General features: G+C 44.8%; 1 protein-coding gene across 2 annotated transcripts in view; it reads left to right on the top strand.

Annotated features, from left to right (window-relative positions):
* FOXN2 (forkhead box N2) overlaps window positions 1–27,106 on the top strand; it is a 110,695-nt gene that overhangs the window by 26,351 nt on the left and 57,238 nt on the right. For both annotated transcript variants that reach the window (XM_045010675.1, XM_045010676.1), the window contains exon 2: window positions 21,845–22,395. In XM_045010675.1, coding sequence (XP_044866610.1) covers window positions 21,859–22,395 — 537 coding nt within the window. In that variant the 5' untranslated portion in view covers window positions 21,845–21,858. The remainder of the gene's footprint in view (window positions 1–21,844; window positions 22,396–27,106) is intronic.

Raw genomic sequence — 27,106 nt, 5'->3', positions numbered from 1 at the left:
TCCATGGGGTCCCAGCCCAGGGCCCTCTTGGAGACAGATGTGGTCGCCACCCAGTCAGCAGCGAATCCTACCGTAACACGCTGACCTTGCTCGGGTGGGAGATACCACTTTCTCTGCCCCGCCTCCCTGGGCCACTTCCTAACGTGTTTCCTGAGGTAGCAGTCCATACATTGTCAGTGTCCCTGGGTTCCCTAGTGGGGATAGCACCCTGGAAGTCTGACTCCCAGCAGTTGACTGAAGGTAGCAGGTCTCCAGTCTGGTCCCAGGGTTCTCTGGCTCCCACAGTCAGTGGCTGTAACAGCTCCTCCACCAAGCATCTTCTCTCCTGGGTGGTCAGGCTAGAATGAGCTGGGCTGCTCCCTTTTATTATGAGGCAGCATATGGAGCATTCCCAGGATGGTCTGAGGGGCGGGAATTCTGCCACCCATAGTGTGGGGTTAACCCTCTCTTGCCCAGTGCAGGGTATGCACACCCAGTCACACAGATGCATACCATAGATCGTGTCAGGCGCTATCCAGCCCCTAGCTTGGTCTGTACAACAGGGGTGAAGATGGTGTCATGTCAGCTGTACAGCAGCAGTAATTCCCACAGGTTATATGGCCTTCTGTGTTTTGGGGGATGAAGAGCAAAAAAGGGGAGACAGGAAAGTTCATTTTAATGAGCTTTCCTTCCTTGAGTATCCTCACAATTCATCACAGCTAATCTCTGTTTAGAGAAATGGTGGGCTTTGTGGGATTGCAAGCCTTTCCTATAGAAAGGAAGTATCAGCTGCCTTTCTAGGCTTTTGCTACAGCAGCCCATAATGTGCTGAATTAAGCCCTAGAATATTCTGTTTTGTGGAGAAGAAAAATAATTACAAACCATTGTTACTTAAAGAACGTCAGTTATTTGGAGTTGAGAATAGAACTCCAGGAACACCAATTATCTACAGGAAATCACCAAACCTCTCAGCTAAAGAAACCTGTCCTTTCTGTCTTAGGTGTCATTTTAATCCTGTCTACCTTACATTAGTGTGCTCAGAGTTATTACAGTGGAGTTTAAATATAATTATATTTAAAATAACTTTTTATATACCATGCTTCTTATAATTTACCAAGTATTTAAATAATACTTGATACAGAATTTAATTAAAGCCCTTGTAGAGTACAGCCTCGAAAGTTATAGGTCTGTGACTTTATTGGGCCATAATAGGTGAGTTTACAAGTATTCTTCACAGTTCCTGAAAAATAAGAATGTTTGAAGTTATATTTTATTTTAAATGTTTAGGATAGTTCCTTATACATTTTAATGACATTTGGCGAACGCTTAATAACACATAAACCAATAAGTCTTTAACACCACAATGCTTACTTGATTGTAAGAGCCAGTTTAGCTAAATTAACATTTTCCTTCAATTCCTGCCTTTGAAAAGGCTGCATGAGAGTCCATGCTAAATTCGCACTAGTAAACTGAGATCACTGATTCACTTTCTCTAAAATGGATAATCGCAACCTAAATTTGAATGTTACTTTTTTGTCTCCTGTTTAAATGGGTTGACCAGTAAGTGACCATAATACATAGCTGAGCAGTGTGAACTAGAGCAGTGCTTCTCAAGCTATCTGATGTGGGGGACCGGCAATTTTTTTTTTCCAGTGTGCCAGGAACTGGTGCCATATTATTATCCTATTGGATGCTCTTATGAGGAAACTCGCTGTGGACTGGCAGCCGATGGCTTGTGGATCAGCACTGGTCCGCGGACCATCACTTTGAAAAGCACTGAACTAGAGCACAATTGGGTGGAAAGGAATGGAACAAGGAAATGAAAATTGCTTATCATGAGGAAAATTGTAAAACCCACATTGTATTAGTTTGTGTTTTTTTAGTTTTTAAAGAACTAGTTTAGAATTAATAGTGTTCTAGTTTTAAGAAAGCATGGAAAAATTGAATAATAGATCTATAAGTTTTTATTTTTCTCAGGTATGTTTAAATCGGTCCTCAGCAATGCACTGATTATTAACATAAATCTGCCATGAGATTTGCGGGCTTTTTGATTGGGAAGAATTATTTAGTTTTTCAGTAAAGTTGTTTTTGACCAGCTATACCAAGTAAGGTTGCATGATTTTTGAATGACTGAGTTAGTTAACAATCCCAGTCACTGCACATACAGAGAAAATGAAAAACTGGTTTCCAGCTGTAGCAATGGTAACTTTAGATGTGTTTTTTTGTTGTTGTTTTTAATCCTGAGGTCAGATTAATTTATTTTTGCTACTATGCACACTCCTAAAAGGTTTGTGCACATTTTAAAGATTCCACTACATTTAAAGATTCCACCACTTTCTAGGTCCTGAACAGTAAGCTCTTGAATGTACAGTGTTCGGCAAAAATTAGTCAGTAGCTCTGATCATGTTCTTAAATGGCAGTAGTTAAAGTGCGGCATTTCTGTCTGAAATGCTACTTCTCCTTCCTTATATTTTACTTTATGAATATTTAACTGGTTTACAGTCAAACTGTCAGGCTAGTTCAACAGGAGGAGCAGGCAAACTTTTTGGCCTGAGGGCCACATTGGGTTTTGTAAATTGTATGGCGGGCAGGTTAGGGGAGGGGGTCGTGGCCTGGCCCCCACCTCCTATCTGCCGCCCCTGGGACTCCTGCCCTATCCAACCCCCCCTGTTCCCTGACGGCTCCTCTGGGACCCCTGACCAATCCACACACCCTCGCTCCCTGGACCCCCGCCGCCCCACCCAACCCCTCCTCTCTTTCCTGATGGCCCCCCCAGGACCCCTGCCCCATCCAACCACTCCTTCTGCCCCCAGAACCCCTGCCCTTGACTGCTTCCCACCCCCCCATCCAACCCTCTTCTCCTTCCTGACTGCCCTCCCCGGGACCCCTGCCCCCATTCAACCCCCTGTTCCTCCCCCACCCCCTGACCACATTTTTCCTTTGCTGTAGCAAATCTAACCCCTTGAAGTGGCCTCTAGGTTGATGGAATAATTCTTCTGTTGATCTAATGGTATCTATACTGAGGGTCAGGTCAGTTTAGCTATGTTTATCAGGGGTGTGAATTTTTCACAACCCAGAGTGACATAGCTAGGGGCATGTCTACACTACATAGCTAGGGGCATGTCTACACTACAAAATTAGGTCGAAATTATTTAAGCCGACATTTAGCCTCCAATTTTACAAAGTCAATGCTGCCTGTCCCCACTATGCACATTCTGTTGGCGGCGCACATCCTCACTACCATGGCTAGCATCGACTCAGCTATCCCACAGTTCCTGCTGCCAGTTGGAATTCTGAGTAGGCTCCCAATGCCTGATGGTGCAAGAACATTTTTGTAGGTTGTTTTGGGTACATATCATCAGCATCCCATGATGCACTTGCCTCCTCCCTCCTTCTGGCCCTGAAAGCAACGGCAAACAATCATTTTCGCGCCTAGGCCGGGGTTACTCATGCAGACGCCACAGCACAGCAAGCATGGACCCCGCTCAGCTGTACACTGTTGTGAGCGTCGCATACACCTTGCACATCATCCTGCAGTATTTGCAGAGTCTAGCCAGGAGCTGTGCGGAAGAATGTGATGCCACACTAATAGCCGTGCTGGAAGCCATGGAATGGAGCAATTTGCACATGCTGGCAGCGGCAGCTGGGCTTGATGACACAGTGGAACGCCACTTCTGGGCCCGGGAAACAAGCACAGAATGGTGGGACCGCATAGTTATGCAGGTATGGGATGAGGAGCAGTGGCTGCATAACGTTCGAATGCGTAAGGCCACTTCCGTGGAACTTTGCAAATTGCTTTCCTGAGCGCTGAAGCACAAAAATACCAAAACGAGACCCGCTCTGACAGTTGAGAAGCGAGTGGCAATAGCCCTGTGGAAGCTTGCAACTCCAGATCAGTTGGGAATCAGTTTGGAGTGTGTAAATCTACCGTGGGGGCTGCTGTAATCCAAGTAGCCAGGGTAATCAATTCACTTCTGCTAAGAAGGGTAGTGGCTCTGGGAAATGTGCAGGACATAGTGGATGGCTTTGCTGCGATGGGGTTCCCTAACTGTGGTGGGGCGATAGACATAACGCACATCCCTATCTTGGCATCAGACCACCTTGCCAAAGAGTACATAAACTGCAAGGGGTACTTCTCAATGGTGTTGCAAGCGCTATTGGATCACAAGAGCCATTTCACCGACATCAACATGGGATGATCAGGAAAGGTACTTGTTATGTGCATCTTTAGGAATTCCAGTCTCTTCAGCAAGCTGCAAGAAGGAACTTTCTTCCCAGACCAGAAAATTACCGTTGGTGATGTTGAAATGCCAATAGTTATCCTTGCTCTCGTGGCTCATGAAGCCGTACACAGGCAGCCTGGATAGCAGTAAGGAGCAGTTCAACCATAGGCTGAGCAAGTGCAGAATGGTGGTAGAATGTGCCTTTGGATGTTTAAAGGGGCAGTGGTGCAGTTTACTCACTAGGTTAGACCTCAGCAAAAGCAATATTCCTATTGTTGCTGCTGCTTGCTGTGTGCTCCATAGTATCTGTGAAAGTAAGGGGGAAAAGTTTCTGGTGGGGTGGCGGGTGGAGGCAGATTGCCTGGCAGCCCATTTTGAGCAGCCAGACACCAGGGCAATAAGAGCAGCACATTGAGGCACATTGCATCTCCGAGAGGCTTTGAAAACCAGTTTCATGAATGATCTAACGCTGATGTGACAGTTCCGTGTGGTGTTCCTTACCAAGCTACCCCCTTTTTTTTGCATGTACTGCCCTGTAAACTAAACCCCCACCAACCACAGTGTGCAGTGAATAAAGAGCCTTTTGTCCTCAATTCATGCATTTTTATTTTGCTAACAAACACTGAACAGAGACAGCAATGAATAGCAAAGATAACCCACGTCTAAGGGCCTGATACCACAGGGGAGGAGGGGTAAGGACATGTAGCTTACTACAATTGCACTGTCTAGCAGTCAAAGCTGTGGGAATGAGAGCTTTCTGCTCCATGAACCATCCCCTGGAATTGAGTTCAAGGGATAATGGAGTTTTCCCCCCTGCATTCTAGGATGTCTGGGGAAGAAGGAAATGGAACTTGGTGAGGAGGGCAGCTGGGTCATCATTGGGTGCAGCGGGACTCTAATGTCTAGCTGCCTTTCCTGCGCCTCAACATGTCTGTTTGCTCCCCCATAAGCTGCAGCATCTCCTCTTGCATGTTACGCTCTTGTCCCCTGCATGCTTTCCTGCTCTCTTGGTCGGTGTGCATGCTCTCCAACAGTGTAAGCCTCCATGAATTCATCTGGGCTCTGTCAGTCTCGGAGGAATGCATCAAATCACAGGAGATGTCTTCCCATGTCCGCTTTTCTGCCTTCTAATGTGGGACAGCCTTTGTGCTGGTGTGGACGAAGCACCCACAGACAATGTTGCAGCTGCAAGGAAAAACATACATTGTTGAAAACACTAGGTTAACTCTTGCAATGAATGAAACACCTCCCAGCAGTAAATACATTCCCTGAGGCACATGGCCACATTTTGTCTTCTAAAAGAAGCACCTACCAGTAAGGTACAACACACGGCAGAGCCCTGGGCAGCAGATTTCGGTTTGCAGGCAGGCATGGTAAGCACACAAGAAAGGATAGGTGCTGTGTGGGCACACCCAGGGACATTTTTTGTTGGGGAAACTCTTGGCACATAAACAGGCTTTTCTGGGGAGCACTCTTTGCATGGTTGGACTGGCTGCCACTGTATCCCAATTGTTTAGCTCCAATTAAACATTAACCACAATTGCATTTAACCCCTGTAGTGTGATTACAAGTGTGCACTCAGCAGAGGTGCCTTCCCTGCCATCATAGTCCCGCAACAGTAGGTCCTGGGAGGGGATTGGCTCCAGAGTTAGGAAAAGTCCTGACTGTCGGGGAGAATGGATCCTCCACTTGCCTGCTGTGCATTCTCTTCCTCCTCCTCTTCCTCATCAACAATGTCCTCCTCGTTGTTGCCTGTGGCCGCCCGGGTCCTCTCGGAGGTATCCATGGAGAGTGTTGAGGTACTGGTGGGGTCCTCGCCTAGAATCACATGCAGCGGCTCATAGAAGCGGCATGTATGTGGCTCAGAACCAGATCGACTGTTCGCCTCCCTTGTCTTCTGGTGCGCTTGTCTGAGCGCTTTTATTTTCACACGGCACTGCTGTGTGTCCGTGATGTAGCCTTTGTCCCCCCATGCCCTGTGGATTTTGGCATAGATGTCAGTGTTTCTTCTGCTGGTTCGGAGCTCTGCCTGCACAGACTCTTCTCCCCACACAGCAATCAGATCCAGTGTTTCCTGTATACTCCATGCTGGAGCGCGTTTGCAGCCCTGGGTGGGCATGGTCAGCTGTGGTGGTTGAGCTCTCCACGCTGATCAAACAGGAAATGAAATTCAAAAGTTTCTGAGGCTTTTCCTGTGTACCTGGCTGAAGTGCAGTGGAGCTGAAAGCACTGTCCAGAGCGGTCACATTGGAGCACTCCTGGAGGCCAAACCCATCAAATTACACAGTGTTGTATCTACACTACCCCTAATTCAACCCTGGAAGCTCGACTCTAGCGCTACTCCTCTTGCCAAGGTAGAGTACAGGCATCGATTTTACAAGCCCTTTAGGGCTCGGTAGTGTAGAAATGCACATTACAAATTCAAGCTAACGCAGGAAATGTTGATCTAATGCTGTAGTGTAGCCCAGGCCTAGGTCAGCTAAGTTTTAGGTATAGACCAGGCCTATGTTTGAGTCAGTCTCTTGTACCTTGTGCTGGAAGCGTTGCAGCAGGAAGTAGATTTAGTCTGTAGAAAAGTCTGTGTGTGAGACTAACAGTGGAGACTGAACCAGTGGGGTAAAGCCATTTTGGTTACCAGTGTTGCAGTGTGTCCATACTGTAAGGATGTTTTAGTTGCAGTTTTGGCCCATGCCCATACTTACACTGTACTACTGCCCTTTGAGTACCTATGACACAGCAAAACCAGCATAGCTTCCTGAAGCAGTGACTTCTGGGAGATCTTGAAAGCCTTCTTTAGACCTTTTCTCCCACAATTGCCCTGAGTTCTAACTCCCAGAATTCTCTCAGTACTGGTGCCTTTTCATAGATTCATATACTCTAGGACTGGAAGGGACCTCGAGAGGTCATCGAGTCCAGTCCCCTGCCCTCATGGCAGGACCAAATACTGTCTAGACCATCGCTGATAGACATTTATCTAACCTACTCTTAAATATCTCCAGAGATGGAGATTCCACAACCTCCCTAGGCAATTTATTCCAGTGTTTAACTACCCTGACAGTTAGGAACTTTTTCCTAATGTCCAACCTAAATCTCCCTTGCTGCAGTTTAAGCCCATTGCTTCTTGTTCTATCATTAGAGGCTAAGGTGAACAAGTTTTTCTCCCTCCTCCTGATGACACCCTTTTAGATACCCGAAAACTGCTATCATGTCCCCTCTCAGTCTTGTCTTTTCCAAACTAAATAAACCCAATTCTTTCAGCCTTCCTTCATAGGTCATGTTCTCAAGACCTTTAATCATTCTTGTTGCTCTTCTGTGGACCCTCTCCAATTTCTCCACATCTTTCTTGAAATGCGGTGCCCAGAACTGGACACAATACTCCAGTTGGGGCCTAACCAGCGCAGAGTAGAGCGGAAGAATGACTTCTCATGTCTTGCTCACAACACACCTGTTAATACATCCCAGAATCATGTTTGCTTTTTTTGCAACAGTATCACACTGTTGACTCATATTTAGCTTGTGGTCCACTATGACCCCTAGATCCCTTTCTGCCATACTCCTTCCTAGACAGTCTCTTCCCATTCTGTATGTGTGAAACTGATTGTTCCTTCCTAAGTGGAGCACTTTGCATTTGTCTTTATTAAACTTCATCCGGTTTACCTCAGACCATTTCTCCAATTTGTCCAGATCATTTTGAATTATGAACCTGTCCTCCAAAGCAGTTGCAATCCCTCCCAGTTTGGTATCGTCTGCAAACTTAATAAGCGTACTTTCTATTTCCTAGCCCTCGTCTCAAAGTAGAAGCTGGGGTGAATTCACTGTTCTTGCCCTTTAGGGAGAGGGTTTCTGTTGAAACTTTTGGAAAGCTGTTACAAACCTACTTAAGAAAAAAATCTCAAATTTCTAGAATTTACTATGAAACCATTTTAAAAGTTTCTAGTTTCCAGTACTTTCAAAAGGGAAATCTGACTCTCTGTCCTAATTTGAGTTGTATTGGATCTCTGCTGGGAAGTATTTTTACAATGCAAAGAGAGCTTCAGTTGCTGAGTGGAGATCCTGAAATAGTGACAGCTATTTCTTAAACTCCTTTGAAAATTCCTTTTTCATTTCACATAATTTTGAATTGGGAATCCTGGGAACTTGATCCATTTTCCAGCTCAGTCACAGTAAGTCCCCTAAAGGGGTGCCCTTGCGGTTCATAAGTGTACAGAGAATTGCAAAGAAAAAATATATTTTGTGTAACTTGTCCTGTAAGTTCCAAATACCATGTTCCAGCCTTTGAGTTTGTCAGCAAGAAGAGTTCTCCAGTGATATTATAAAATAGTTCAGTCAGCGTTCCCAGTTATTTACAATTCATAGCAAGCCTTCTGCTTTTCCTCTAAATGTCTAACTTACAATTGAATCACTTTGTAAACTAAGTAAAATAGCATCCTAACTGAAGTAAAACCAGAGAAACTAAATATCTTTGTATTCAATTCAATAGTACTTGTTGGCATGACAAGCTATGCAAGCATTGCAATGTATAGAAACCTTGGATCCATCAAAAGTATTAGTGATACACTAAGGATAGTCTGTTCCTTATTTGGTGGCAGGTTGCTATATAATGTAATGGGTATATCTACTTTATTTTTCTTTTCTGTTAGGGTCTGTAACGGGTCGGACTCACCCCTGCAGCGCCTCCTGCTGGTGACTCCGGGGAATTAGCTTGGTTTCCAGCACGGAGCACCCTGTGCAGGCCAGTGATCTGCCTGTTCTCTGGCCCCGAGTCCCTCCCTGGACCCTGGTGCCCTTTTACATGGGGTGCTGCCCCCCCAGCAGTAACCCCTTTCTCTCAGGGTCTCCCCTCCTCAGGGAACCCCCACCCTCTATCCCCACCTTGCCTCAGCGTATGGCTACTGCCAATCATTGTCTAGCCCCACGTCCTGGTATCAGCCCAGTCATCACTGGCAAGGAGGGTTTGGACCTGCTGCTTTGGCCTACCCCTGGGCTGCCTCTGCAACCCCCAGTACCTGTTAGCCCTCTGCTAGGTGGCAGCCTGGGGCTTTCCAGGCTGGAGCTCCCCAGCTCCTCTGCCTTTCCCCAGCCCTGCTCCACTCAGGTACCCAGTGTAGCTCCCTGCAGCCAGGCCCATCTCCCTCTGAATGCAGAGAGAGACTGTCTGCTTAGGCTTCTGGCTCACAGCCTCTTATAGGGGCCAGCTGGGCCTGATTGGAGCATGGCCCAGCTACAGCCACTTCCCAAGGAGTATAAAAGTATTGCTCAGGCATGCAGGAGTGAAATTAGGAAGGCCAAATCACACTTGGAGTTGCAGCTAGCTGGAGATGTTAGGAGTAACAAGAAGGGTTTCTTCAGGTATGTTAGCAACAAGAAGAAAGTCAAGGAAAGTGTGGGCCCCTTGCTGAATGAGGGAGGGAACCTAGTGACAGAGGATGTGGAGAAAGCTAGTGTACTCAATGCTTTTTTTGCCTCTGTCTTCACAGACAAGGTCAACTCCCAGACAGCTGCACTCTGCAGCACGGTATGGGGAGGAGGTGACCAGCTCTCTGTGGGGAAAGAAGTAGTTTGGGACTATTTAGAAAAGCTGGACGAGCACAAGTCCATGGGGCCGGATGCACTGCATCCGAGGGTGCTAAAGTTGTTGGCCGATGAGATTGCAGAGCCATTGGCCATTATCTTCGAAAAATCATGGCGATCGGGGGAGGTCCCGGATGACTGGAAAAAGGCTAATGTAGTGCCCATCTTTAAAAAAGGGAAGAAGGAAGATCCAGGGAACTACAGGCCAGTCAGTCTCACCTCAGTCCCTGGAAAAATCATGGAACAGGTCCTCAAGGAATCAATTCTGAACCACTTAAAGGAGGGGAAAGTGATCAGGAACAGTCAGCATGGATTCACCAAGGGCAAGTCATGCCTGACTAATCTAATTGCCTTCTATAATGAGATAACCGGCTCTGTGGATGAGGGGAAAGCAGTGGATGTGCTATTTCTGGACTTTAGCAAAGCTTTTGATACAGTCTCCCACAGTATTCTTGCCAGCAAGTTAAATAAGTATGGGCTGGATGAATGGACGGTAAGGTGGATAGAAAACTGGCTGGATGGTCGGGCTCAACAGGTAGTGATCAATGGTTCCATGTCTAGTTGGCAGCCAGTATCAAGTGGAGTGCCCCAAGGGTCGGTGCTGGGGCCAGTTTTATTCAATATTTTCATTAATGATCTGGAGGATGGTGTGGACTGCACCCTTAGCAAGTTTGCAGATGACACTAAACTGGGAGGAGTGGTTGATACGCTGGAGGGTAGGGATAGGATACAGAGGGACCTAGACAAATTAGAGAATTGGGCCAAAAGAAATATGACGAGGTTCAACAAGGACAAGTGCAGACTCCTGCACTTAGGACGGAAGAATCCCATGCACTGCTACAGACTAGGGACCGAATGGCTGGGCAGCAGTTCTGCAGAAAAGGACCTAGGGGTTACGGTGGACGAAAAGCTGAATATGAGTCAACAGTGTGCCCTTGTTGCCAAGAAGGCTAATGGCATTTTGGGTTGTATAAGTAGGGGCATTTCCAGCAGATCGAGGGATGTGATCATTCCCCTCTACTCAGCACTGGTGAGGCCTCATTTGGAGTACTATGTCCAGTTTTGGGCCCCACACTACAAGAAGGATGTGGATAAATTGGAGAGAGTCCAGCGGAGGGCAACAAAAATGATTAGGGGGCTGGAGCACATGACTTATGAAGAAAGGCTGAGGGAACTGGGATTGTTTAGTCTGCAGAAGAGAAGAATGAGGGGGGATTTGATAGCTGCTTTCAACTACCTGAAAGGGGGTTCTAAAGAGGATGGATCTAGACTGTTCTCAGTGGTAGAAGATGACAGAACAAGGAGTAATGGTCTCAAGTTGCAGTGGGGGAGGTTTAGGTTGGATATTAGGAAAAACTTTTTCACTAGTAGGGTGGTGAAGCACTGGAATGGGTTACCTAGGGAGGTGGTGGAATCTCCTTCCTTAGAGGTTTTTAAGGTCAGGCTTGACAAAGCCCTGGCTGGGATGATTTAGTTGGGTTTGATCCTGCTTTGAGCAGGGGGTTGGACTAGATGACCTCCTGAGGTCCCTTCCAACCCTGAGATTCTATGATTCTATGACTCAGCCCAGCTTAAAAGCTGCTTTCTCCAGCCACATCCCCCTCCCAGGGCTGTTTTTAACCCTTCAGGGCAGGAGCAGGGGTCCACCCTGCTACAGGGTCACACACAATTTTTCTTCACTTTTTTTTTAATGGAGAATCTTTTATAATTTCTGATAATTGGAGAAAATGACTTTCTTAAACTCTCCAATATTTTGGACATTGGAAGAGAAAATATGTCCTCTTCAGTTTCTCCTGTGTTGCATTGGGTACACAGACCTTCATTTCTTTTCACGCTTCATTTTGTCTTCCATTTTCAATCTCTAGTGGAATAATTATATATTTGGTAAAAGTCTGCCTTAGTTTTTCACATTTAACTGTTGAGATTGGGTTGTGTAGCATTCTGTTCTGTTTTCAGTAGGGCTGCCAAGCGATTAAAAAAAATTAATTGTGCTGTTAATAATAGAATACCATTTATTTAAATATTTTTGGATGTTTTCTACACTTTCAAATATATTGATTTCAATTACAACACAGAATACAAAGTGTACTGTGCTCACTTTATATTTTTCATTACAAATATTTGCATTGTAAAAAAGAAACAAAAGAAATGGTATTTCAGTTCAGCTAATACAAGTACTGTAGTGCAATCTCTTTATCATGAAAGTTGAACTTACAAATGTAGAATTATGTACCAAAAAACCTGCATTCAAAAATAAAACAATGTAAAACTTTAGAGCCTACAAATCCACTCAGTCCTACTTCTTGTTCAGCCAAGTGCTTAGACAAACAAGTTTGTTTACATTTGCAGAAGATAATGCCCCTTTCTCACTTTCAGGTGACATTGTAAACAAGAACAGGTGTTCGCATGGCACTGTTGTAGCCAGCTGTGACATTACGCTCCATATTCTTTATGGAAATATACTTATGATATGGATATAACATAACTGAGATGTACTTTATGCAAGATGAATCATGTAAGGTATCATTGGAAAGCTTATGATTTACTGATTGTGTTTATCCAATTTGTATGCATGTATCATTTTTGTATCTAAGCTGGGAATATTGACCATGTCTGTATTTCAAATGTGCTATGTTGGATGAGGCTTATTGAAGAAATGCACGCAAGCATAAGGATTACCCCAGGAACTGTGTGCAATAGAAACCTCTTAGAGATAGCTCTACACAATGGGAACTGTTTGACCCAGGTCACAGCAAAAAAACTTTCCAGCAAGTGGGGGGAAGATATAAAAGAGGGACAATGACACCATGAAGGACCTCACTCTCCCTAAAACAACATACCTGAAAACACCTGAGGGAAAAAAACGGAACTGTGGGAAGTGATGGTCCCAGGCTGGAAGGATTTTTAGCCTATGTAAGAAAACCTGGGGAAAGCCAAGGCAACTTGTGTCTTAAGAATCTGCCAGCCTGTTTATCACTCAGGGTGAGAATTTGCTAATTTGTATCCTACATATCTAGTGTGTTAAGATCAGTTTGTGGCTTTTGTTTATTTACCAAGATAATCTGCTTTGTTCTGTTTGCTATCTCTTTAACCACTTAAAATCTACCTTTTGTTGTTAATAAACTTATTTTGTTCATTATTAAACCCAGTTTATGTAATTTCTAACTGGGAGGGGGCAAGAAGTCATGCACATCTCTCTTCACATTGAGGAAGAGGGTGGATTTTTACGACCTTGCGCTGTGCAGATTTTCTATATGGTGCAAGACAATATTATTTTGGGGTTATCTCCCCAAAGGGGTGTGCATATGAGTGCTGGGAGAGTCCTCTCACATAGAGCTAGCTGATTTTAGTCTGTGTCTGCAGCAGTGTGTGGCTCTACCTACATTTGTAGGTTGCAAGAGGCCAGAGAGCCTAATTCAGCAAAGAAGGGAGCGGGAACCCAGGCTGCTTGAGCAGAAGAGGCTCAATGAAATCCCAGTATATCAGGTGGCATCCCAGAAGGGGGTCCAACCCGTCACACCTGTGCCGCAAGATATTTACTTGCCAGATGCGCTAAAGATTTGTATGTCCCTTCATGCTTCAGCCACCATTCCAGAGGACATGCGTCCATGCTTATGAAGGGTCTGATTGATAATGATCCAAAACAGTGCAGACTGACACATATTCATTTTCATCATCTGAGTCAGATGCCACCAGGAGAAGGTTGATTTTCCTTTTTGGTGGTTCGGGTTCTGTAGTTTCCACATCAGAGTGTTGCTCTTCTAAGACTTCTCAAAGCATGCTCCACACCTCATCCTACTCAGATTTTGGCAGGCACTTCAAATTCTTAAACCTTGGATGGAGTGCTGTCTGTATCTTTAGAAATCTCACATTGGTACCTTCTTTGCATTTTGCCAAATCTGCAGTGAAAGTGTTCTTAAAATGAACAACATGTGCTGGGTCATCTTCGAGACTGCTATAACATGAAATACATGACAGAATATGGGTAAACCAGAGCGGGAGACATACAGTTTTCCCTCAAGGAGTTCAGTTGAAATTTAATTAACACATTATTTTGTAATGAGCGTCATCATCATGGAAGCATGTCCTCTGGAATGGTGGCCGAAGCATGAAGAGGCATATGAATGTTTAGCATACGAATGTTCAGCATATCTGGCGCGTACTACCTTGCAATGCTGGCTACAAAAGTGCCATGCGAATGCCTGGTCTCACTTTCAGGTGACATCATATATAAGAAGCGAGCAGCATTATCTCCTGTAAATGTTAGTTTTAGCGATTGGCTGAACAAGAAGTAGGACTGAGTGGACTTGTGGGTGCTAAATTTTTACATTTGTTTTATTTTTGAGTGCAGTTATGTAGCAAAAAAAAAATCTACATTTGTAAGTTGCGCATTCACGATAGAGATTGCACTATAGTACTTCTATGAGGTGAATTGAAAATTACAATTTCTTTTGTTAATCATTTTGACAGTGCAAAAATTGTAATAAAAGTAATATAAAGTGAGCACTGTACACTGTATTCTGTGTTGTAATTGAAATGAATATATTTGAAAATGTAGAAAAACATAAAAAATAATTAAATTTCAATTGGTATTCTGTTGTTTAACAGTGCAATTAAAGCTGTGATTAATCACGATTAATTTTTTTTTGAGTTAATCACATGAGTTAACTGTGACTAATCGATAGCATGTTCTTGCATGTAACTTGTACTTTCATGCAGTAGATCTTTTAGGTCTAGTGGCTTGAGCATCATTCAGTTTTGAATAAGGTTGTCGGTCAAGTTAGTGTTGATGCCTGGGAGTAATGGCATATAGGAGTAGATGCACTTTTCATTTGGATTTAAGTTTTGTTCCTCTAATGCTTTGCAGTGAAAGAAGTGCATGCTAATTTAATTGAGATGCTACCAAAAGTTTAATATTATCTCTACTTCAGTTAGAAGAGGGTGTGAGAAGTTCCCCCCCGAGGTGCCACCTGGAACTGGGGTACCACTGAGTCCCCCCTGACCTCCCAGCCTAGGCTCCCTTTACACTGTACTGCTATGACCATCCTGCACTTTCATCAGCACACATACAGGTAGGGACACACCCAGCTGCAGTTTCATGCAGATGCTGTAACCAGCCCTGCATGGGAAGGCTCTAGCTAGAAAACTTCCCAGTTACTCAGGCACACACCCCCTCTGGAGTGTAAACCCCAAATTATACGGTCTTGCACTGCAAAGGGAACTGTACGGCATAAGCTCATAAAATTCACCCCCTCCCTCTATGTGGAGAGGAATACACAACAGCTTTCTGCCCCGAGTTATGACTCTCACACACTAGTTTTAGACAAAGCAAAAACAAGTTTATTAACTACAAAAGTTAGATATTAAGTAAGTATAAGGGATAGCAAATAGATCAAAGCAGATTACCTATTAAATAAACAAATACTACATAGATTGGATATGAATAGCAAATTCTCACCCTAAGTGATGGCACAAGCAGGCTGTAGATTCTTAAGGGACAAGCTGCACTTGCTTACAGCTTAGAAATCCCAGGTGTTCCATTCACAGGCTAAAAATCTCTTTAGCTTGGGTCCAGCACTTCCCCCATTTCAGTCTTTGGTCCTCAGGTGTTTCCAGGACTCTCTTTGGGTGGGGAGTCAGTGAAGAACCAAGATGATGTCACTCCCTTGCGTTATACACGGCCGCCCAGAGTGGGGGGCAACTGGGGCAATTTGCCCCAGGTCCCGGACCCCGCAAAGGCCCCGCGAGCCCTGGCCTGGCGGCAGTCTGGGTCTTTGGCGGCGGGGGGCCCTTCAGTGCTGCTGAAGATGTGGAGCGACTCAAGGGCCCCCCGCAGCTGAAATGCCGCCGAAGACCCAGACAGCTGCTGGGTGAGTACAAGCACCGCAGCTCCCCCGCTTTGCCCTAGGCCCCCTGGATCCTCTGGGCGGCCCTGGTCTTATATAGCTTTTGTTTCAAAGCTTGGTTCCCACACCAGCCAGTGGAAAAATACTGATATCTAAAGGTGGAGTCCGGCACCAGGTGACCTGGTCACATGTCTCTGTAGTATCACAGCTGCCATCACTCTGAGGCTGTTTGTAGTGTCCTTAGGGAGGGCCCCTCCCCCCCAGGAGATAAGCTTCTTCTACAGGCTATTGTTTTCTCCTAATGGCTCATTAACCTGATTGGGCCGTTCCCAGCCAGCCATCTAGACCAAGAGCCTTTTGCTTTGTGGGCATTTTCCAAGTGTAAACACATTTGAAATGATACATAGTCAATATTTCTAACTTCAGATACAAAAATGATACATGCATACAAATAGGATAATCATATTCAGTAAATCATAACCTTTTCAATGATATCTCACAAGCTATCTTGCATAAAATACATCATAATATGCCATAATCGTATCATAATAATATCTCTATGAGGAATATGGGGTGTAGTGTCACAGAAGGGAATTTTCTTGTTAGTTTTCCTCCGTAGTTTGTGCTTCTGAAATTCCTATTGCATGCAGTATAATTGGAGCATGGAAAGTATAGGGCTTTCCTTGGGGTTTTACCCCAATTGAGGTATCTGGTTATTATGGTTGGGCTCTAGAGTTGGCACTCATAGAGTATGCTGGACCTATGTACTTCCACTCAAAATACTGCAGGTTTTCTCCACAGATAGTCATGCATGGCTATGTAACATAAACATTTCCACCCTGCTTCTCTAAAATAAGGGCAGTCAAGTGGCTACGCTTGTCCTTGAGGCAACATGCTAATTTCTTTGTTGATACGACTTCGCATGTCTCATCACTAAGGTTAAGTTTTTATCACAGATCTTTTTAGTAAAAGTCATGGACAGGTCACAGGCAATAATAAAAAATTCACGGAAGTGTGACCTGTCCGTAACTTTTACTAAAAATACCCAAGACAAAATGGGTAGGCTGGGCAGCTGCGGTGGTGGGGATCTGCCACCAGCAGGGAGTGGTGGGGGTTCCTCTTGCCGCCCGCGGTGGCTGGGAGCTCCGTGGATCCCCCCCTGCCGCCCGCAGTGCATGGGGCGGCCATGAGCAGCGGGTATTCCCCCTGCAGTGGGGAGCACTGCAGCCCGTGAGCAGTGGGGATTCCCCTGCTGCGGGGTTCCCTTTGCTGCCTGCAGCGGCCAGGAGCGGTGGATCCCCCCTGCTGCCCATGTTGCCGGGAGCGGCGGGGGAGCTCCCCACTCCAACCGCAGTGGCCAGGAGTTGCGGGGGGTTCCTTGCAGCTTTCTGCCTCCGTAGGCAGCTCCCAGCCAGCCAGCGCTGGCTGAAGTCATGGCGGTCCCTTGCTGCCTGCGGAGGCAGAAAGAATATGGAGCGTAATGTCACAGCTGGCTACAACATGACCTCCGTGACTAAATCGCAGCCTTTCTCATCACAGTTTGTACAAGGGCATCCTACCAGTTTCTACCTATCCTCTGATTAACCAAACAATATGTGAGATTCTGATATGAGTATTCCTTGGTTGACATTTATGTCAGTTTCCTAGGATCACGTCTATCTTTTATGATCCTGCATCTGCTTGTGAAATATTGATGAGTACAATAATCTTTCTGACAGAGTCTGGAAAACGTCATGTGGAAGCGTGGGTTCACGGTGTGATGACATTTTGACACAATCAGTTGTTGATGCAATATGAATCACGCTGAATTTGTCTCATTGCACAAACTGTAAGAAATGGCTGTGCTAGGAGTGAATTTTAATCTCCATAACGATTAAGTCCATGGCATCTTTGAGATTTTCAATAAAGCTATATTGGTATGCTCAATGCCAAATATTCACAGAATAGAAAGATTTGAGGTTGTAGAACACAGTGGTGTTATGTAGGGGGCAGAGAACAACCAAATAGGCTCTGCACTATTGGTGCAATCTGGATTAGTACAAAATTTCCAGAACTCTGTGTGCTATGTGGTTCAGAATGATCTTGAAAATCATCTACAATCCTATCGCCTGGTTCTAGCATCTGAGGCGATATGGGATAGCTGACCAAATTTTCCTAAAATACACTGTTGCAAACACTTTGTGCATCTTGGTCACGTGGACAGGCAAACACCACTGGAGTATGGTTGTGCTAAAGTGTATTAACTGAAACCATGTCTGATGGGTGCATCAAAACACTGATTCACTGGACATGATCCCATCTGTAGTGTAGAGTGGCCCTAAGATCACAACTTCACCTGCAGCTTAAGTCCTAAAGGGGGAAATAAAAACATGTATAAGGAGGGTTAATTTGTAATATAATAATGTAATTAAACAGTTAATGGGAGAACTGAACATATTAGAGACCACTTATTCAGTGCTTCTCTCATTTTGTTCATAGAATCATAGAATCTCAGGGTTGGAAGGGACCTCAGGGAGGTCATCTAGTCCAACCCCCTGCTCAAAGCAGGACCAAACCCAACTAAATCATCCCAGCCAGGGCTTTGTCAAGCCTGACCTTAAAAACCTCTAAGGAAGGAGATTCCACTACCTCCCTAGGTAACCCATTCCAGTTCTTCACCACCCTACTAGTGAAAAAGTTTTTCCTAATATCCAGCCTAAACCTCCCCCTCTGCAACTTGAGACCATTACTCCTTGTTCTATCATCTTCTACCACTGAGAACAGTCTAGATCCATCCTCTTTGGAACCCCCTTTCAGATAGTTGAAAGCAGCTATCAAATCCCCCCTCATTCTTCTCTTCTGCAGGGTAAACAATCCCAGTTCCCTCAGCCTCTCCTCATAAGTCATGTGCTCCAGCCCCCTAATCATTTTTGTTGCCCTCCGCTGGACTCTCTCCAATTTATCCACATCCTTCTTGTAGTGTGGGGCCCAAAACTGGACACAGTACTCCAAATGAGGCCTCACCAGTGCTGAGTAGAGGGGAATGATCACATCCCTCGATCTGCTGGAAATGCCCCTACTTATACAACCCAAAATGCCATTAGCCTTCTTGGCAACAAGGGCACACTGTTGACTCATATTCAGCTTTTCGTCCACCGTAACCCCTAGGTCCTTTTCTGCAGAACTGCTGCCCTTCCATTCGGTCCCTAGTCTGTAGCAGTGCATGGGATTCTTCCGTCCTAAGTGCAGGACTCTGCACTTGTCCTTGTTGACAAGTGCAGACCCACTTTACAGACCCTTGTTGTGCAGACCCACTTTACAGAAGGTGATCTCAATATAGCCACTCCTGTTGTATCTTGTAAGGTATAGCAATTTCCAAATAGTTAGCATAAGTTCAGTAATGAGGACCCAGTCACAAACCAATGGAAGTTTAACACCTGGTTGAGACAATTTCACAAAGGTTCAGACAGGGCTGCCCAGAGGATTCAGGGGGCCCAGGGCAAAGCAATTTCGGGGGGCCCTTCCATTAAAAAAAGTTGCAATACTATAGAATATTATATTCTCATGGGGGACCCTAGGGGCCTGGGGCAAATTGCCCCACTTGCCCCCCCCCACACACCGGCGGCCCTGGGTTCAGATGGTCCCAGGCTTTTGATAGCTATACCCCAACACATTTATAAATGTATTAGAGTTAAGGCTGTGTGTCTGTCATGGAGGTCATGACTTCTGCAGCTGCCGGTGTGGCTGGCTCTGGGGCTGCCCGAGCAGATCAGGCAGCTCCTGGGCCAGCCGCACCAGCTGCTGCTGGGGCAGTTTGGGGGTAGAAGGGGGATCAGGGCTGGGGCAGGGGGTTAGGGTGTGGGGTGACGCTTACCATGGGGGAAGACGGGGAGAGACTCCTCGGAAGCGGCTGGCATGTCCCTTCAGCTCCTAGGTGGAGGGGCCAGGGGCCTCTGTGCACTGCCTCCGCCAAGAGGTGCCACCCCCCGCAGCTTTCATTGGCTACAGTTCCCTGCCAATGGGAGCTACGGAGCTGGAGATTGTGGCAGGGGCAGCTGTAGGGACACAGCGGAGCCGCTGTGTCGTGTCCTGCCCCCCACACCAGTGGGGGTCCTGGTCTGTACGTCACTGCCCGTGGCACCCCCCAAACCACCCCTCCAGAGCACCTGCACCCCTCCCAGCCCAAGTTTTAGTTACAGATCTATAGTACAAGTCATGGACAGGTCACGGACTGTAAGGTGGATAAAAAGCTGGCTAGATCATCGGGCTCAACGAGTAGTGATCAATGGCTCCATGTCTAGTTGACAGCCGGTATCAAGTGGAGTGCCCCAAGGGTTGGGCCTGGAGCTGGTTTTGTTGAATATCTTCATTAATGATCTGGAGGATGGCATGGACTGCACTCTCAGCAAGTTTGCAGATGACACTAAACTGGGAGAAGTGGTAGATACGCTGGAGGGTAGGGACAGGATACAGAGGGACCTAGACAAATTAGAGGACTGGGCCAAAAGAAACCTGATGAGTTTCAACAAGGACAAGTGCAGACTCCTGCACTTAGGACGGAAAAATACCATGCACTGCTACAGACTAGGGACCGAATGGCTATGCAGCAGTTCTGCAGAAAAGGACCCAGGGGTTACAGTGGACGAGAAATTGGATATGAGTCACCAGTGTGCCCTTGTTGCCAAGAAGGCTAACGGCATTTTGGGCTGTATAAGTAGGAGCATTGTCAGCAGATCGAGGGACGTGATCATTCCCCTCTATTTGACATTGGTGAGGCCTCATCTGGAGTACTGAGTCCAGTTTTGAGCCCCACATTACAAGAAGGATATGGAAAAATTGGAAAGAGTCCAGTGGAGGGCATCAAAAATGATTAGGGGGCTGGAACACAGAACATACGAGGAGAGGCTGAGGGAACTGGGATTTTTTAGTCTGCAGAAGAGAAGAATGAGGGGGGATTTGATAGCTGCTTTCAGCTACCTGAAAGGGGGTTCCAGAGAGGATGGATCTAGACCAGTGTTTCCCAAACTGGGGTTTGTGAACCTCTGAGGGTTCACGAAATGTTACAGGGGGTTCTCGGGGAAAAATTCCCTAATGGCGGACAGAGTTGTCCCTAGGGACCCAGGGACCATGGGACCAGCAGCCTGGAGCCCCTAGGTTTCCAAGAGCTAAGCAGATCAAAGCAAGCAGATCTATCACACTGAGGAGACTTAACCTTCAAGACTCCTTGTAAGAAATGGAAAGGGAGGTGGATATTTTTTGCTGTTTTTAAAATTAACTAGGCAGCTAGTATTGTTGTAAAAATTATTATGAAGAACAAGTTAAAGCTTTGTTGTAATGTGTGTTGTTTGCCTGGAGTGCTCAAGACCTGAATGCTTGTGTAGGAGGAACTCTTTGAGTTGGCTTCTTTAATACCTTCATGCTGTTTCACATCTGATACTCCTTGATGAAACACAGGAGCCTTGTCTTATAACAGGTTTATGCAAAGTGATACAAGCTATGAAAGTGAGATCTTGGAAAAGTGTTGCTGTTTTCATAATGCAATAAAAATACTGTAATGATAATTAATATAATACATAGTGTGTAATAAGTATGTCACAAAAACAAATTTTATATTTCCAAGATCACTGCTTTTATAATTTGTATTCAGGTAAAGGAGAAAATCCCTGGAAATATTCATTTTTAAGAGGGGGTTCACGAGACTTGACATTTTAGTGAAAGGGGTTCACAGGTTGTTAAAGTTTGGGAACCACTGATCTAGACTGTTCTCAGTGGTACCAGATGACAGAACAAGGAGTAATGGTCTCGAGTTGCAGTGGGGAAGGTTTAGGTTGGATATTAGGAAAAACTTTTTTCACTAGGAGGGTGGTGAAGCACTGGAATGGGTTACCTAGGGAGGTGGTGGAATCTCCTTCCTTAGAGGTCAGGCTTGACAAAGCCCTGGCTGGGATGATTTAGTTGGGAATTGGTCCTGCTTTGAGCAGGGGGTTAGACTAGATGACCTCCTGAGATCCCTTGCAACCCTGATATTCTATGATTCTATGGGCTGCCAATTTTTGTTTACTGGCTGTGACCTGTCCATGATTTTTACTAAAAATACCCATGACTAAAACGATCCCTTAATTATAGTGACTGAGCAGGATAGAGGAAATACAATACTGAATTTCTTTGATTTTGTTGGCTTAGTGGCTGCAGTTGGATAAGATTTTTAAGACTTACATTGATTTATAATTGTTTTCTTTGTTATAGACAAGTAAAATTAAATGGGTCCAGTAACTGGAATGACTCCAGATAAGAAAGCTGAAGCACCCGGAGCAGAAAAGGCTGCAGGATTAAGACAGATTTACAGAATGGGAAGCTTGCCTGAAGCAGTTGATGCTGCTAGGCCGAAGGCCACATTAGTGGACAGCGAATCAGCAGATGATGATCTCACAAATTTGAACTGGCTTCATGAAAGTACTAATCTTCTAACATACTTCAGTCTTGGAAGTGAGGGTCTTCCAATTGTTAGTCCTATATATGACATTGAGGGTGATAACGTGCCATCTTTCTCACCATCCTGCTACCAGAATCTGGAAAAAAAATCAGCCACTTCCAAACCTCCTTATTCCTTTAGCCTTCTCATTTACATGGCTATTGAACATTCTCCTAATAAAAGTTTGCCAGTCAAAGAAATCTACAGCTGGATTCTGGAACGCTTCCCATACTTTGCCACAGCACCCACAGGGTGGAAGAACTCTGTTCGACACAATCTTTCCTTGAATAAATGTTTCCAAAAGGTGGAGAGAAGCCATGGCAAGGTGAGATGTATGGGAAAAATGTTTTTAACAAATATAAAGTATATTGGGAAATGAAAAAGGCTGTTGTGTTTGTTTTTAAGAAATTTTTTTGGGGGGGTGTATTGGACTAATATTAGATATACTGGTATATTGAAATATTTTACATTTATAGCATTTTTTTTGGCAACTCCAAATGCAACTTGGAAATGCCACTTGTGATAAGGTGCATGTATTTTATTTCATACAGTATTTTTATTTAGCAATGTCATAAGCAGAGCTGGCAGTGACAGCTGTAGTTAAAGTTGCCTAGCACTTTCCTTAGAAGGCCCTGTGTTCAGTTGCCTATAACTTTGCCTAACAAGTTTGGGCTGAAATTTCAGGCTCAGGGTGTTCGTTTGTTTGTTTTCAATTTCAACAAAAATAGCTCAGCTGTTTCTGAAAACTAGGTTTGGGGAAAAAAAATGCTTTGCCTATGTCAAAAAATTCTTGAAATTCTCATGCTTCCAGGCTTTGGAATCTTTAAACTGGCGAGGGGGCTCCCTTGGTGCTGGAGAGATGTGTTTTGCTGTCCTTGTGAAAATCTACCCAGACATAGCTGAGGTATAAGCCCCTGAAAAAAAATCACTTGTTTGCATGTGCTTAGTTGGGGATTATTAGAGTATGACAGCTAAAATCTATAAAGATTCTGTTTACAGTGAGTATGTGCCATTCTAGGAGCTAGGCAGGAGTTTCCTGCAATTGATGTTCTCAGGAATGAGGGACTACTGTGGTAACAGGCACCAGTACTGAGAGCAGGAATATTGTTTCTTTTATCTTCTCCATGCTCTTCCTGCTGACATTCCAACAGCATGGAGGAAACTGAGGAAGCAGCCTATCTGACATAGAGGGGTGAGGAGCAGAGAGAGGAACCAGAGGCAGGCTGGGAAAAGAGGACAGAGCCTGGCAGGAGGAATAACAGTGGAAAGTTAGCAGGCACAAGAGCCAAGGGTTTAGGAGCAAAGCCTACAGGAATAGAATGGGACAGGACACAAGAGTCTGTGACTACTAGACTGCATGTCCTCCGGAACCTGGAAATAGAACCTAGGATTCCTTATTCTCAACATTCTTCTGCTATCTAGCAAATAGCTGTGAACCTCAAGGTAATGTGTGTACAGGCAAGTCGCATCTTAGGCGCATTTAACATGCGTGAATTCAGCTTTGCACGGTCAGCAAAAACAGGAAAAAAAAAAAGAAAAATAACAATATAAAAACTGCATCTGTAGTGCGGGCGATTCCGCCCACCATTCAACTCAATGAGTGTTTCACTATATGTGGTTTTCGCTTTACGTGCTAACTGCGGAATGGAACCCCCGCATAAGATGAGACTTGCCAGTATTACATCCTTGTCTATGGCTATCATTCTACTCCATTAGTATGGCTTCACATGATGGAATTTCTGGAGTCAGAGGTCCTGTGGGGAAAAAAGGGAGCTAAATTAAGGTTTCCCAGTCAACCTTAATTCTGGCATTTCTTAATTTGTCAGTGCTTGACTTTACAACCTTATCATTATTTTAACATAGCTTTCTTTGTATGTAATCATATGATTTACTAACATTCATTTTCAGATAAAACATCTCTGCTCAAGTTAGTTTGCCTGTGTTCTTTGTTCTATGCTTTTATTTCTCTTAAGTTTCATTTATTTCAATATCTGCATCATTTTCCCCTTGTTCAAGTGGAACACTAAGAAATATTTCAGGTTGCTTTAGGAAAAGTGCTTTATCTTCTCTTGAAAAAGAAGTATAGGCACTCGGAGTCCCTGCACTCAGTTTCAGTGCAGTCTTAAATCACAAAGTGAAAATTAGTAAAGATTCAATATTTTCTTACTGTTAATACTAATAGAAACCCTCCCCCGTAATTGAAGATGCTGTCATTTTACTAAAAAAATTAAAAATCCCTAAATGAACACATTTTCTTTATAGAAGGCAAATCAAAACATAATTGCCATTTACACTATGTGACAAAGTTCCTCCTCTACCTTGGTGGGTCCTGTGCTTATTGGCAGATTTGCTCACCTCAGTGATCTTCCCCAAGTCTGGGTCAGCTCCTCCTGTGTCTGATCAGGAGTTGGGAGGTTTGGGGGGAACCCGGGCCCGCCCTCTACTCCGGGTTCCAGCGCAGGCCCCTGTGGATTGCAGCTGTCTATAGTGCCTCCTGTAACAGCTGCATGACAGCTACAATTCCCTGGGCTACTTCCCCATGGCCTCCTCCAAATACCTTCTTTATTCTCACCACAGGACCTTCCTCCTGGTGTCTGATAACGCTTGTACTCTTTAGTCCTCCAGTAGCACTCACTCTCAGCTCCTTGCACCCCTTGCTCCAATTCCTCTCCTCTGGCTCCCCCTAGCCTGAGTGGAGTGAGCTCCTTTTAAAACCCAGGTGCCCTGATTAGCCTTCCTTGATTGGCTGCAGGTGTTCTAATTAGCCTGTCTGCCTTAATTGGTTCTAGTAGGTTCCCAATTACTCTAGTGCAGCCCCTGCTCTGGTCACTTAGGGAACAGAAAACTACTCATCCAGTGACCAGAATATTTGCCCTCTACCAGACTCCTGTGCCCCACTGGTTTGGGTCTGTCACAACTAGGAATAGTGTCAAATAATCTAATGCACAGTACAGTAAGTAAAGGTCCACTTTTCTTTATTTTTTGAAGAAAGGCAGTAGGAGAGAAGGCATTATTCAGAAAAATGTCTGTCCTGAGCCATGTGACCAGTGGTTTTGTTCCACAGGGAGCCAGCTCTTGAGTAGAGAATTATCCTCTATTTACTAGACCACCCTGGGTTCTCAAACTTCATTGCACCCCGACCCCCTTCTGATAACAACAATTACTACATGACCCCAGGAGGGGAGACCAAAGCCTGAGCCTGCCTGAGCCCTGCTGTCCCAGGTTGGGGGGGCCAAAGCCTGAGCACAGCACCCTGGGGGCGGGGGGAGCAAAGCTGAAGCCAAGGGCCTCAGCAGGGGACCTGTAATCTGAGCTCTGCTGCCCAGGGCTGAAGCCCTCAGGCTTCAGCTTTGGCCTCGGGCGGTTGAGGCTCGTGCTTTGGCTTTGGCCCTGGGCCCCAGCAAGTCTAAGCCAGTCCTGGTGACCCCATTAAAACGGGGTCGCAACCCACTTTGGGGTCCCAACCCACAGTTTGAGAACTGCTGTACTAGACAACAGTAGTCTGTCACAGAATTCACAATGTTGAAATCCACATTGTGACAAACTATCTGGCATGATTGACAATCTCTGCTTGGAAAAGGCCTGTATTTGAATAAGTAGTGATGCTTCAGACAAGTACTGGAGTATGTTGAAGGAGCTGTATTGCATGAAGAAGCTAGAACATCATCTGCTCCCACTATGCCTGACTTTATTTAAAGTAGTCCTTCACTTTCACAAGCACCAAATTTGCATTTAAAAGACAGAATTAAAAAATTCATTGATTCATTCCTACCATGCTGTGCTGTGATATTACAATCATGACCGAGTGCTACGAGAGAGCTTAGACTTGGACTGTATGTATGGAGTCAGGTTAGTGTCAAACTGTACACAAGTGTTTGTATTTACTACTGTAGACTGTACCTAGCTGAATGTTATATACCTACATGCACCCACAGCCTCCAGGCTCCCATAATTCAGTAGTGACTGTGATGTCACCAAATGGCACATGAAGGGAGATTGCAGAGAAGGATGTCATGCATTTCAAAAGAAGAAAAAATAATCAAGTCAATCTATTGTTTGTGTCTTAGGCTAGTCATTGGAAGCATTAAGAACATACGTTTAGGATTATTGTCCTGTTTTATTTTGAACACGTACATGTCAATTTTAATCAGAGCAATCAAACATGGAAGGGGAAGCTTGTGTCTAATCTCTCTTCAGGGGATCTAAGATGAAGGCCTACAGGTCATGCTAACTAAATGTTGACATATTACAAATGGAACTAGAGGTGACTGACAAAATAGTAAGATACTTGGGATTCTGGATTCTTCTTCTTTCTTCTTTGATTTCTGTCCATCAGCTCAGCAAAGTTGATGGGGCTAAATTAAATCCTCCTACCACTTTCTGTCTTGTACCAGCTTCATGGCTTCATTCACCTTTAAACCTTTTTCTGTGTCATTCTTCACCATTTCTATCCAGTGCATCCTCGCTCTTCCTCTATTTCTAGTTCCTTGTACTTTGGTATGTATTGCCATACCATGATATCCTTTCCAGGACTGTTCCTGACACATGTCCAAACCATCTCAGTAATCTTTCTTGAATCTTCTGTAACAGCGTTATTTCTTGCCCTATCCATTTCCTTATCACTTTGTTTTTTATTTTGTGCTGTCTTGAAACTCACAGTATTCCCCTCAGCTAGAGCATTTGTGCAATTCATCAGCTTACATTCATCAGCTTACCTCGTATTTCAACATTCTGACCCATATGGCAGTATCAACATGACAGTTGTCTCATAGACACTTATCTTCATCTTTATCAAAATGTCTTTAGTCTTCTAGATCTTACAGAATTTTCTAAACACAGGAGCAGCCAGTCTGATTCTTCTTTTAATATCCTTGTCATAATTCTGATTCTTTGATACTAGTCCTCTAAGGCACAGTTTTTTTCTGCTTGTTCTAGTTCTTTGTCTCTGACTTCGATTTTTACCTCTTACTCTTGTCTTCCAGTTGCCATAGTTTTTGTCTTCTCTGTTGATCTTCAGTCCAGATTTTCTGCTATCC

The sequence above is a fragment of the Mauremys mutica genome, chromosome 3 (assembly GCF_020497125.1).
Source record: "Mauremys mutica isolate MM-2020 ecotype Southern chromosome 3, ASM2049712v1, whole genome shotgun sequence".
Lineage (NCBI taxonomy): Eukaryota > Metazoa > Chordata > Testudines > Geoemydidae > Mauremys > Mauremys mutica.
Note: the sequence above shows the minus strand (reverse complement) of the source record. Positions and strands in the feature narration are given on the sequence as shown.